A 12577-nucleotide genomic window follows, 5' to 3' on the forward strand; every position below is an offset into this window, starting at 1 on the left:
CACGTGTACTTCTGTAGGGCTTGAAAGAGAGGAAAAAGCAGCAGGTTGTCAGAGAAAACAGTAAGGAGACAGTACAGTCAGTGGTACGCTAAGAGCCCTCTAAGACCAGACAGCAAGAAACATGGAGCTCTAGCAAAGTGCAGAGGCTCCTCCAGCTCCCGCTTGTAAGCTGGGGGGGTCCCGCTGCCAGCTCTCCCATGCCCGTCCCAGAGCTGAGGTGCAGCCCGTACATGTTGGGTCAGTTAGGGGGTGCCCAGACCTTCAAATATCTCTATACCAGTTGTAAAATAAGCACCACTGCAGCCCCCACCAGAACCCCGCAGACCCCGCCATGACCCAGCACCAGAGAAGTAACACCTGGACCCAGCGGGGCCCCCACGGCCGCCGCAGCCATTCCGATGGGTGACACTGCACACTGTTGAGAAGACCACCCGCTTGTTCCTCCGCCTGTCTCTCCCTCCATGGTGCCACACCCATTCTGCCATTCGCACCTCGCCTTCCACTCGGCCATGCCTTTTGCCCACTCTCTCCTTCTCTCTGTCTGTGCTTGCCCCCTCTTTCCATCTCTCTCCAGCTCCATCGACCTTCAGTCCTTCATGGCGCGAGGCCTCAACAGGTGAGGGGCTCTCCCCTCCCCCACCCTCCTCTCCTCTCCTGTCTGCTCCCCGTCTCCCACTCCAGCAGCCTTCACCTTCCTCCTCTCTTCTCCTCCATGCACCCTCATCTCCTCCATATCTGCCCGGACTTGCCCCTCATCCCTCATCTTGCTGCCCCCATCTCCCCTCCTGTAGGTCCCTCCCTTCCTGAAGGGGCCTTGTCCTCTCCTTTTCCCACATATCCCCTCCCATCCTTCCTGCCTGCCCTACGGGTCCCACTTTTCACCTCGGCCTAGCAGACCACAGCAGGCTCGATTGCCAGCAGCTTTGGCCTTACCTCCCGTTTTGTGCCCCCTTCCCTTCCAACAGCTCTATGGACATGGCTCGCCTCCCCTCCCCAACCAAGGAAAAGCCACCTCCACCACCCCCCGGTGGGGGGAAAGACCTGTTCTATGTAAGCCGTCCACCCCTGGCCCGTTCCTCGCCAGCATACTGCACGAGCAGCTCAGACATCACAGAGCCGGAGCAGAAGATGCTGAGTGTCAACAAGAGTGTCTCCATGCTGGATCTGCAGGGCGAGGGGCCCGGCGGTCGCCTCAACAGCAGCAGCGTGTCCAACCTGGCAGCGGTCGGGGACCTGCTGCACTCCAGCCAGGCCTCCCTGACAGCGGCCTTGGGGCTGCGGCCGGCACCGGCTGGACGGCTCTCCCAGGGCAGTGGCTCGTCCATCACGGCCGCTGGCATGCGCCTGAGCCAGATGGGTGTCACCACGGACGGTGTCCCTGCCCAGCAACTGCGCATCCCCCTCTCCTTCCAGAACCCTCTCTTCCACATGGCTGCTGATGGGCCAGGCCCCCCAGGGGGCCACGGAGGGGGTGCTGGCCATGGCCCACCCTCTTCCCATCACCACCATCACCACCATCACCACCACCGAGGTGGAGAGCCTCCAGGGGACACCTTTGCCCCATTCCATGGCTACAGCAAGAGCGAGGACCTCTCCTCAGGGGTCCCCAAACCCCCCGCCGCTTCCATCCTTCACAGCCACAGCTACAGTGATGAGTTTGGACCCTCTGGTACTGACTTCACCCGTCGGCAGCTCTCACTCCAGGACAACCTGCAGCACATGCTGTCCCCTCCCCAGATCACCATTGGTCCCCAGCGGCCTGCCCCCTCAGGGCCTGGAGGTGGGAGCGGTGGAGGGGGCAGTGGCGGGGGTGGCGGGGGCCAGCCGCCTCCGTTGCAGAGGGGCAAGTCTCAGCAGTTGACAGTCAGCGCTGCCCAGAAACCCCGGCCATCCAGTGGGAATTTATTGCAGTCGCCGGAACCGAGTTACGGCCCTGCCCGTCCACGGCAACAGAGTCTCAGCAAGGAGGGCAGCATTGGGGGCAGCGGGGGCAGTGGTGGCGGAGGGGGTGGGGGGCTCAAGCCCTCCATCACCAAGCAGGTAGGTAAGGGTGGGAGGAAGGGAGGGCGGGAAGAAGGAAATGGGTTGGGGAGGTGGAGGTAGAGTAGAGTTTGTGGTCTGAAGTTACGATTTTCTCACCTCCTTTCATTCATTAAGCAAATACGTGTAGAGTGCCTGCTATGTGCCATGTGCTGCTCTAGGCGCTGTGGATTTGGCAGTGAACAACACACAGTAATCACTGTCTTCACGGACGGAGCTCCCGTTCAGAAGGGAGACACAACAAATACTTAAGTGCATAGCATTCTCAGGGTGATCAGAGCTAGAGCAGGGGGCAGGATTGGGACTCATCTCTTGGCAGTGCTCTCGCTCTAAATGCACCCTGCCTTCTCCCACCTTTCTTCTATTTGCTCCCAACCTGCCCTGTCCCAGCATTCTCAGACGCCATCCACACTGAACCCCACCATGCCAGCCTCCGAGCGGACGGTGGCCTGGGTCTCCAATATGCCTCACTTGTCGGCTGACATCGAGAGTGCCCACATCGAGCGGGAAGAGTACAAGCTCAAGGAATACTCTAAATCGATGGATGAGAGCCGGCTGGACAGGGTACGCCGGCCTGACCAGCCCCAAGCCCCTGTCCTTCCTTTATCCACAGGGGAGGCCTCTTGTCATTGCTGAGGGCAACATCGAGTTAGGAAGTTACGGTGGGAAGAAGAGACACAGACCTGATCCCGTCCCTTGGGAAACCTTCAGTCTATTAGGGCAGACCACATACAATCAGTCCACCGAAAATCCAGTTCTAGTTCTATTTTGTGGGTTATACACATCATAGACTGGGGACAAACATGTTCTATATTAGGCTTAGCTCCATGTCCTTCCCCAGGGAGAACAGAAACCCTGGCTCCTATGACTGCTCAGGAAAAGGAAAGTTACTTTACTAGCAGTGTGAGCTGATAAATTGGCCGGGGGCAGAGGGGTTGCAGTTGTACTACAAGCAATATTTGGTTTACCCGGTCACTGCCGCATGGGCATAGGTGACAGGGCTGGTGTGGAAAGTGGTGTGTATCGGCCCGTGTGGAAAGACCATCCAGACTTACCTCAGAGCAAAGGACAGCAGGAGCTCTGGGGTGCACAGATAACAGAACGCTCCTTGGGGAAGCCACGCTCTAAGGGCCCTGAAGGAGAGGGTAGCTGCAGGATTAGGGTATATGTAGCCAATGTATGGCTCCAACTTGGGGAGCAGAGAGAGATTTCTTGGGGGAAAGTGGTCTTTAAGCATAGGAAAATGTTGGGACTGATTTAGATGGACTTGGTCCAGAAAGTTCCATGAGAGAATTAAGCCCTAATGCCCTGAGTTAGCCATCGTAGGCAATGAAGTAACATCTCTCCTTTGCCTCTAGCTTGGGGTTATGTGTGTACCCTCTTTGGAGAACGAGAAGATAGTCTCAAATCATTTTTCTGTTTTATGGTTCAGATGAGGAATCTTTGTTGGAAAGGCTCTAGACTAGTACTGTCCAGTGGAAGTGTCTGCATGATGGGGACGTGTCCGATATGGTAGCCATTGGTCACACGTGGCTGGTACAACTGGGGAACTGAACTCTTAGTTCTACTTAAATTTTAAATAGCAACATGTAGCAAGTGGCTGCTGTATTGGATAGCAGAGCTCCAGACTTCAGAGCCAGTAGGGCACATGAAATGACTTTTCTGAGCCTTTCAGCCCCAGAAGTCCGGGGTGATTATCAACAGAGGTATTCGTAGATTCTGAGCCCGGACTCACCTGAAGCCCAGATCCCTGTCCCCAGGATGGAGCCTTTCCTCTCCCTAGCCAATGTCTCCTTCCTGGTCTCCGTATGCTCTGTGGCCTGGCTTGGGGCTGAGGAGTCACCTTAGCTTTAATTTCTGGGTACAGTCATTCAAGATGTGTCTGTGAGTCTATCTAGGTTCCTGTGTGGGTCTTCATGTGTCCAGGTGCACATGTGAGGACAGGTATATGTACCTCTCAGGGCGTGGGAGTCTGGACTTCCTCCATTTGGAGGGAGCCTCAGGTCCATGGAAGGGCCTTGGAACAGTGGGTGTGTATGTATGATCGACAGGCGGGGAAAGGGGTGGAGGCAGCCTTGGCAATGGCCCTCACCCAGCAGTGGCTGTGCTTGGCAGGCAGGGATGGAGGCTGGGTGGTGGTGTCAGGGCAGGGTGGCCCTCACAGTGCGGGGTCATGTGCCCGGCGGGCAGGTGAAGGAGTACGAGGAGGAGATCCACTCCCTGAAGGAGCGGCTGCACATGTCCAACCGGAAGCTGGAAGAGTATGAGCGGAGGCTGCTGTCCCAGGAAGAACAGACCAGCAAGATCCTGATGCAGTATCAGGCCCGACTGGAGCAGAGTGAGAAGAGGCTAAGGCAGCAGCAGGTGGAGAAAGACTCACAGATCAAGAGCATCATTGGCAGGTGAGGGGTGGCCTGGGGAGGGCAGCACCGGCGGGCCTGAGGTGGGGGAGGACTAGTGAGTGCCCCCTCCCGCCCCTGAGGAAAGCCCACCCCTCCTTCCGGGCACCACCCGCTCACCCATCACCAGAAGGGGAGAACCTCTGGCTCAGTGCTTTAAATGTCCCTTTACGAAACCCTGACCTTTCCCCATGGAGGACCTTTTGAAGCCCTTGGAAAATGTGCCTGTTACTGTCCAACCATTACTGTGTGTCTGGGCCTGGCCTAGCTGGGATTCCCCATTGGTTCTTCTCAGCCCAGCCCCGGATGTTCACCCCACAGCTAGGCAGGGATCCCTGGGCAGGGCACCGCAGCCCATCCCTCCCTCTCCAGCTTTGGCAAGGTGTGCCGTTAGAAAAGGAATGCCCTTATCTTATAAAGCTGTGCACGTTCTCAGCAGTTCTGCGGAGCCTGGGCTCCAAAGGAGGGGACTCAGTTATCCTGAGAACTGGGCAGTACCCTGGGCCCCCCTCCAACTGGAGCCAGCTCTGTTTTGATCCATTCTGGATGTATTTTTGAGTAAGATTAAGGAAAAGGCTTGACTTGAAACTTTTTTTGAAAACCACTGCTCTAATGGGTATCCTATACGAGAAATCACCTTGAGAATCTACCACAGGTAGAGATACTGAGATAATAGTAGTTGTAGAGACCCCTTGGGCGACGGGCATCCCCGGGGCTGCGCTGGAGATGGCCGAGGCTCCGTGGGGGTGGAATGCAGGACGTAGAAGCCAGGCCTCCAGCCGCACAGGATCTGAGAGGGCTCTGTCCTGAATGGGAGGCTGGAGGGCCGGGTGTGTGGGTGGTAGAGGCTCAGAAAGCTGTCCTTAGCAGGTCACCTGAGGGTCCCTGACAGGAAGGTGCCTAACGCGTGGAGGAGGCATTCTGAGGGCAGGGAGGAAGCCCGAGGCTTTTCCCGAGAGCTGTGGGGGTTCCCGGGGTCCGGAGTTCCAAGGGCAGGTTAGTGCCCGCCACTAACCCCACTGAAGCCCGTCCCTTCAGGCTGATGCTGGTGGAGGAGGAGCTGCGCCGGGACCACCCCACCATGGCTGAGCCGCTCCCCGAACCCAAGAAGAGGCTGCTCGACGCTCAGGTGGAAATTACAATGTCATTTATCTTCTCCGTGTCCCATCCCCATCCATCCCACTGTCCTTCGTGCACTCACTGCACCAGCCACGCCAGCCCATCGCTGTCTGTCTCTCCCATGGTCTTCAGTTTGTCCGCCGGCTGCTCCCGGCAGCCCTCAGTGCTCCCATCTTCATCCCGTCGTCTGTGCCTGTGTCACTCCTGGCAGTGTCAGCCCCACCCCCTGTGCCTCCCCACCCTGTCTTTCCCGATTCTGTCTGTGTCACAGGATCTCTCCGCCCCCTGGCCCCGCGGTTCCTGGAACCCTGGCCCCTTCTGTGCCTGCCCGTCAGTCAGGGAGTTCAGCTTCCCCTGAGCCCTTCCTGGCCACGAGGGCGAGAGGGTGCATTTTGTTAGAATAGAGCACAGGGCAGTATGAGTTCTCATTTCCCCAGGCTCTGGATGGTGCCCTGGGGACTCGGGCTTCCCATCACGTCTGTTCTCTTGGCTCCCCACTTTTCCTGACTCCTGGGCAGCCCTTGCATAGCCTTCCTGACTCTTCAGATCTTAAACCCTCCCACCCAATGAGCTCTCCTTTCCTTCAGTGTTTAAGTCCAGCTTCCTCTGGCCTCTGCCCCTCTGGTCCTCACACCTGACTAGCAGCCTAGCTCCCCGCTGCCCCCCTCTCTTCTTACCAGCCAGCTGTTAGGACCTCCCTGCTGCATCCTCACCCTTGTTCTCCCCAAATTCTGCTCTTTCCCCCCCACGCTCCTCCTTCTGCTCTGACCGCCAGGCTTCCCCACCACCAGCACCAAGGCTCCTGACCCCATGACCCCACTCTCTCCCCCTGCAGCTCCTCATCAGGTAATTCTCCTGGTTCCGCTTTGACCACGGGTGGAGGACACAGGGGGAGGTGACTCCGGACCACTGCAGGTTGGTCATGAAGCCCACCCCCCTCCGATTCTCCACAGCCTCTCCCCATCACTGCTGCCCTCCACACCCCAGAACCTCCACAGGCCCTGCCCTCCTGACACCTCCTACATAGACCCATCTCCCAGGGCACTGCCCAGAGAGTACTTCCTGCTGCCTCCCAGACGGTTCAGGGTACCGGCCCCAGGCATCTCCCCCGACAGCCCAGCACATTCCCGAGCACACTCCCTCCCTGCAAAACCCACCCCCAGCCTCCTCCTGACTCTCAGTCCTCTTCCTCTCCGGTGTATGTCTGTCACCCCCCATTTCACCAGAGCGTCCTTGGGGGTGGGGATGTTGGGGGTGGGGCTTGTTAAGGGGTGGTGGGTGATGACGGGTTGGGGGACCCTGGCTAGAGGGGCTGTGCTGACTGCAGCAGGTAGGTGGGGCTTTCGTCTTCCTTCCCTAACCTTGGTTCTCTACCTCTCCTTCCTTCCACCTCTCACCTGCTTCTCTCTCTTCCTCCTCCTTACATCTGTGAGGTAGAAAGCATCTGGGGCTCCCATTTGGCCTCTTTGAGTGGGAATTAAGAGGGGCTAGTTAACTCAGGGAGGCTCTGGGGGGCCTGGAAAGAACTCTGTTCAGATATGAGGGCAGTAGGCAGGGTGAGTGGAGCCAGGACAGGTGTTAGCCAGCATGTGGACTGGCCCACGTGGTGTGGGAGCTGGAAGGGGTGGGGCATCTTCCTAGATGAGAGCATGGGCTCCGGAGCCAGGTTGACTCCCAAGCAGAGATGCCAGGAACAGCATGTTGAATGACCTCTATTCTCCCTGTCCGAGCTCACATCCCAGGGTTGCTAATGCCACTCACTCCCCCACTCCCGCCACCCAGTGGCCTCGCTGGACACACAATCCTACCTAAAAAGCTAGTAAATGGAAACCGGTCAGCCACTGCCATCATTTCGGAAGAGCTTTATCTGCTGTGAGGTTGATCTGTAGTGGGCAGTGGCTCTCACACTGTAATTGTAACTCTCTGCCTGCCCCGTAGAGCAAAGTTGCTGTTGATCTGTAAACAGATGTGAAAGGCACCAGGGAACCTCACCACTTAAAGGACTCCTGCAGTGAACTCTTTTGTAAAATGAATGATGGCACCCTAATTTACCTACTTTCTAAATTTGGGTGCATGGGGGTGTGGGGGGCATGCCTGTGTGCTGTCGCCAGCAGACAAGTAGAGGGAAGGGAATCTGAGGTTTCCTTCATCTGCTCTCCCGCCATACTCAGGATCCCCTACGATAGGTAGTTTCCTGTCACTTACTTGTGGGAACTGGGGGAGATGCTCAGCAAGCTACGCAGGCAGCCTGGCTTTAGGCTGCGGTTTGGGGGACTTTCCAGAGGGGAGCTCTTTGATTTGGAAAGGAGAGCTGATCTGGGAGCCTCTGCTTGGGATGTTTTTGTATCCCTTAGAGAACGGTCAGACATAACTAGGTTGCCAGGCCTAAATGCCCTGTGGCCCAGGAAATAATTTGGAAACTTTTGCTAAACCACTTTCGGGTGTTGGTCCCTCTGCAACTCAGCCATTAATTTAAAAATTAATTTTGTGCCTTTATTTTAAGCCAAGTGAGCAACCAGAAGTATAGTACAGATGGCTTCCTTCTCTCCCAGCAGAGGAACAGAAGCCGGAGCCTGAGGGCAGGAGCCAGGAGTTGGTCCAGGAGCTGGGGGTGGGTGGGGTGGGGGGGGTGATACAATAGGACCAGGGGTGGGAGTAGGGTCTGGTACCCCTCACCCTTTAAGTGGGAGCCCAGGGAGAGGGATTGAAAGGAGTGTGGGGGTGGAGGAATGAAGCACTTTTGCTTCCTGGGGATGTAGAGATTGAGGCCTGCTGAGTCTCTGCAGAAGCTCCCAGTGGTTCTGGTTAGCGTGAGAGAGAGGCAGCCCTCCCACAGTATTTGTACCTTCCCACGTCACTTCCCTGAATCCCCTTCCTTTCCCCCCAGTACAGTTAAACCTCTCTAATTTGGAATGTTATATTTGAGAAGATGGCCACTCTGAATAAGTGACAAAACTGAATGACTGTCTATTTAATGAAATGCATGTCTTCAAAATATATACAGTAAGTAAACCTCACTGAATAAGGCTTTTCCACTCGAGGCCCTCAGGGAGCATGCGTTAATGAATAGATAGAATTGAAAAGTCTGTTTTCTAGTATAGGTTAAATATTCCTCCTACAGACACATTTCCATCATTAATTTGCTTAGCACACCCTTTCTTCATAGATAAAGGAAAACTCAAGCCCAGTTTTTGTTCAAATTATGAAAAAATTCCAAATCCATGGGGGTTTGGATTAATGAGGTTTTGCTGTACTGCCTCCCCTTTGTTCCCTCAACACAAAGTTCCCACCTCGGACTGGGGGTGGGCCGGGAGGGGGCTCCGCGAGGAGGAGGAGGCTGGAGGCTGGGCCGGCAGGGGAAGATACAGGGTTAGGTGGCTGGGGGCGGGGAGGTTTCCTGGTGTGAACTGGTTTCCTGGTGTGCTTCCCTGGGTTGAAGGCCCTTGTTAGGAGACGGGGGGTAAGATTCTCTTCTCCCTGAGCCCAGAAGATGTAACTTCTACTGCAGGTGAGAAACAAAATAGGAGGGAGGTTGGGGTTGTCCTGAGGGAAGGGGTGGGACCTGGCATCTGGAGCGGGCTGGCTAAGGGGGAGGCCACTAGAGAGGGCTGGCACCCAGGCCCCCTCGAAGCGTCTCAATAAGTCCGCGCTCTCCTCTTTGGTGTCTTGCAGGAGAGGCAGCTTCCCCCCTTGGGTCCAACAAACCCGCGTGTGACGCTGGCCCCACCTTGGAACGGCCTGGCCCCCCCAGCCCCGCCCCCCCCACCCCGGCTGCAGATCACCGAGAACGGCGAGTTCCGAAACACCGCGGACCACTAGCCACCCAGCATCACACACCTTCTTCCTGACCATGCACCCCACCTGAACAGCACCAACCAACAGGACTGGACTTCGCCGAGGGACAGCGGGGTTGCTCCCTGAAGGCCTCCTTGGGGGGCACCAGTCTCCCCCCTTCACTGCACCATTTCCAGGAGGGAGAGTGGGGACCCTTAGCTGCCCCTTTTTCTTTCCTGTTGGGGTGCTGCCCCCTGTAACCCACCAAGGACCCTTGCCCCAGGACACCACCTACCCCACACAGACCCCTTCACTCCGGGGTGCTATCCCCATCCTCTGCCTCATCGTTCCCCTGAGCACTGGGGGACAGACCCTAGCCCCCACCCTGGGGGTGTGGCACCTCCAAACTTTCAACTTCAGGGTGATTTTTTAGCAGTAACCAGAGCTGACAATCTAACTCCCCTCCACCGCCCCATTTTGGCCTCCCCTGTCCCCCTTGTTATGGGGAGGGGACCCCAGGTGAGGGGGCCCTATTACCCCTTGATTTCTCAGGAGCGTCTGGGGGGGCTCAGCACGCACAAACTCCTTCTCCTCCTACCACTCTTAAATTTACTCCCTCCCCACCCAGAACCCAGATGGGGTGGAGGGGCCACCGGGGCAGGGAGGGGGCGGCAAGGGAGGAAGGGGAATTGTGTCCCCTTCTTCCCACACCTGATCTGCTCTTGGCTGGTCCCAGAGCGGGGTGAGGGGGCTTATGCCCTCCCCTCCCCCAGTATGTTGGGTGGGGTGGAATTGAGGTTAGGGTGAGGGGTTAGGGTTTGGGGGGGGTGTGTGTTGGGGAGGACAGACTAGCTGGTCTGCCCTACCCTGGCACACGCAGCCCCCTGCCCCCCCCTTCTTGGTCTCTACTCCCAGGGGGAGGAGGGAACTTACTCTAGGAAAAGCCATGTCTCTCTCCCCCAGGGTGGGGGGACCTGTGTTGGAGGAGGGGTGTTGGGGGGCCCCTTCCATGACTCTGTCCCCCAGGGGGAGGTAGGACAGGGCTGGGCCACCCTTTCATCCTCCCCCCACCCCAATCTCCCTCCACCTCCCTCCTTCCCGCCAGCTCCACAATTTTTTCGGTGTTTCTCTGTACATAGCTCTCTGGCGGGATAGGGGAGGTAGGATGGATGGGGCTTGGGGTGGGTAGGTCATGGGAGGGGAGAAACCCCTCCTTGACACCCCCTCTTCCCTGACTGCTGTCCCCTCCCCAGCCTTGCCCCCTCATCCCTTCTTGCGTTTGGTATTGAGACTTCGCAGACTCCATCCTTCTTTCTTTTGTATGGACAGTTCCCCTTCAGTCCCCTTCCCCTATACACGTACACCCAGCCGGGGCCAAATTTATACTTATATAAAAGTTGTAAATATGTGAAATTTTATCCCTGTGCCCTTTCCTTGCTTTCCCAACTTCAGACCCAACCCTGGACCCCCTCTCCTCCTCCTCTCTTCTTTGGCTGTTGTAATTATCTGGGGTTTGTACTGTACATATCCGGGGTGTGTGTGTGTGGGCTGGGGGCAACCCCTCTGTACAGAGCTTCCTGGCCCCCTCCCCCCATGCTACCCTCCCCACCCACCACCCTAAGGGTAGGGAGATGCTCTTCCTACCTGTTTTATTTTGTTTTCTCGTTCTCCCTCCCCACCCAGCCCCACTCCCAGCCTTCTCTACCCCACCACTGTCCCTTTTTCTCCACTCCCAGCCCCATTTCCTTTTTTTCTGGAGTGTGTGGTGAAACAGAAAAATCATGTTTAATAAACGGAGATTGTTCTTTTATCACTACGCTGATTTTCCTAGGCTGGGGCCTCCAGGACCAGCACAGTGATCGGATCTGCTTTTTTGGGAGGGGGCTTACAGCCTAGGAGAAACTACCCCTGCATGATGCCATAGTGTGCTCCTAGAATACCACTCTCCCATCCAGTGAGATTTACTGTTTTAGAGCAGGGGTGTTAAAAAACAAAACTCGACTGAGTAAATTTAAAGATCTAATTGGCTTTATTCACTGATTCATGAATTGGGCAGCATCCCGTCTAGCGAATAGGAAGGATCTCAGCCCAGCTACAGAAAAGGAAAGGTTTTTAAAGGTGGAAAGGGGTGGAAAACAGAATTAGCAAAGAACGCATTGTCGCAGGCAAGGTCCCCCTCCTAAGGGGCACAGAAGGGGTCCTCACTATAGAGCTGCAGGTAATTCCAGGTTGACTACCTAAAGCAGGGGTGTCCAAACTGCGGCCCACGGGCCAACTGCGGCTTGCAATCCATTGTTAATTGGCCTGCAGCAAATTCCAAACATATATTTAGTTTACTTAAATAAACCAGGTGAGGCAATACGTACTTCACCTCGAGTGAGTGGCCCGGCTGTGTGTGTATTTTACCGCATACGGCCCTTGGTGAAAAACGCTGAAAAAAGTTGGACACCCCCTGACCTAAAGGTTACATTCGAGGGACAGGGTAAAACTGCAATTAGGTTAAGTATTGATTCTTAGTTTGCAGACATGGGCTTGGCACAGGTGACTCCATTTTGGACCTGCTGTCTGTTTTGTAACAGGGTTTTGCACTGGCCGAACACCCAGTCTAGCTCTCCCCTCACCTCTGCCCCACTTAAGCCCAAGGAGTAAAGCCAAGGAATCTGATAAAAGATTCCAAGTATATATCTACATATATCTTTTTGGGGAAAAAATTACCTAGAAATAAGGTTTAATTGCTGGTTGAAATGCTCCCGTGCAGAATGGAGGAAAGAACGTGGTTCCTTGGCAAACTGGGTTTCAACGCCAGAGCCACCAGTTGCCAGCCTCGGTTTTCTCCCTGTGGGGACAGAGTCCAGAGTGCAGTTTCCAGGCTCTCGGCCTCACGAGGAAGGGTGCTGGCTCAGGTAGTAAATGGCCATCAACTGTGATCGGATGGCCATCAGCTGTAACCAGTGAGCCATTGGCCACTAATATAACTGCTGTGGCTATGCTAGCAGAAAATGGGGGCTAGCAAGATGGTGGCTGAGCTGGTGAGAGCTGATTGCAGTTAGCACGGCGGATTGCAGTTAGCAAGTGAGGTTGGTTGGCAGAGAGAGAAGTGGATGGCGGGTTGCGTGTGGCTTCTGCTACCTGTGTCTCCAACCCATCCGCCAGTGAGACTATAGTGGTATGACTCCCCTATCTAGGGCTCCATGGGTGTTCCTTTTTGGCCTCATCATGTCCTGCGTTCTTATGTGGGGAGCGGG

General features: G+C 56.0%; 1 protein-coding gene across 17 annotated transcripts in view; it reads left to right on the plus strand.

Moving 5' to 3' along the window:
• The window catches only part of SYNGAP1 (synaptic Ras GTPase activating protein 1), a 32022-nt gene extending 20877 nt beyond the window's left edge, over window positions 1-11145 (plus strand). For 6 of the 17 annotated variants that reach the window (XM_033102705.1, XM_033102701.1, XM_033102711.1 and 3 more), the window contains 6 exons: window positions 575-616; window positions 966-2040; window positions 2431-2604; window positions 4231-4442; window positions 5478-5568; window positions 9231-11145. In XM_033102705.1, the coding sequence (XP_032958596.1) occupies window positions 575-616; window positions 966-2040; window positions 2431-2604; window positions 4231-4442; window positions 5478-5568; window positions 9231-9377 (1741 nt within the window). In that variant the 3' untranslated portion in view covers window positions 9378-11145. Of the gene's footprint in view, window positions 1-574; window positions 617-965; window positions 2041-2430; window positions 2605-4230; window positions 4443-5464; window positions 5569-6393; window positions 6474-8445; window positions 8562-9230 lie in introns of those variants that run through there. The other 11 variants (XR_004422670.1, XR_004422668.1, XR_004422671.1 and 8 more) reach the window with 11 other exon arrangements.
• Window positions 11146-12577: the final 1432 nt, after the last annotated feature.

The sequence above is a fragment of the Rhinolophus ferrumequinum genome, chromosome 3 (genome assembly GCF_004115265.2).
Source record: "Rhinolophus ferrumequinum isolate MPI-CBG mRhiFer1 chromosome 3, mRhiFer1_v1.p, whole genome shotgun sequence".
Taxonomy (NCBI): Eukaryota; Metazoa; Chordata; class Mammalia; order Chiroptera; family Rhinolophidae; genus Rhinolophus; species Rhinolophus ferrumequinum.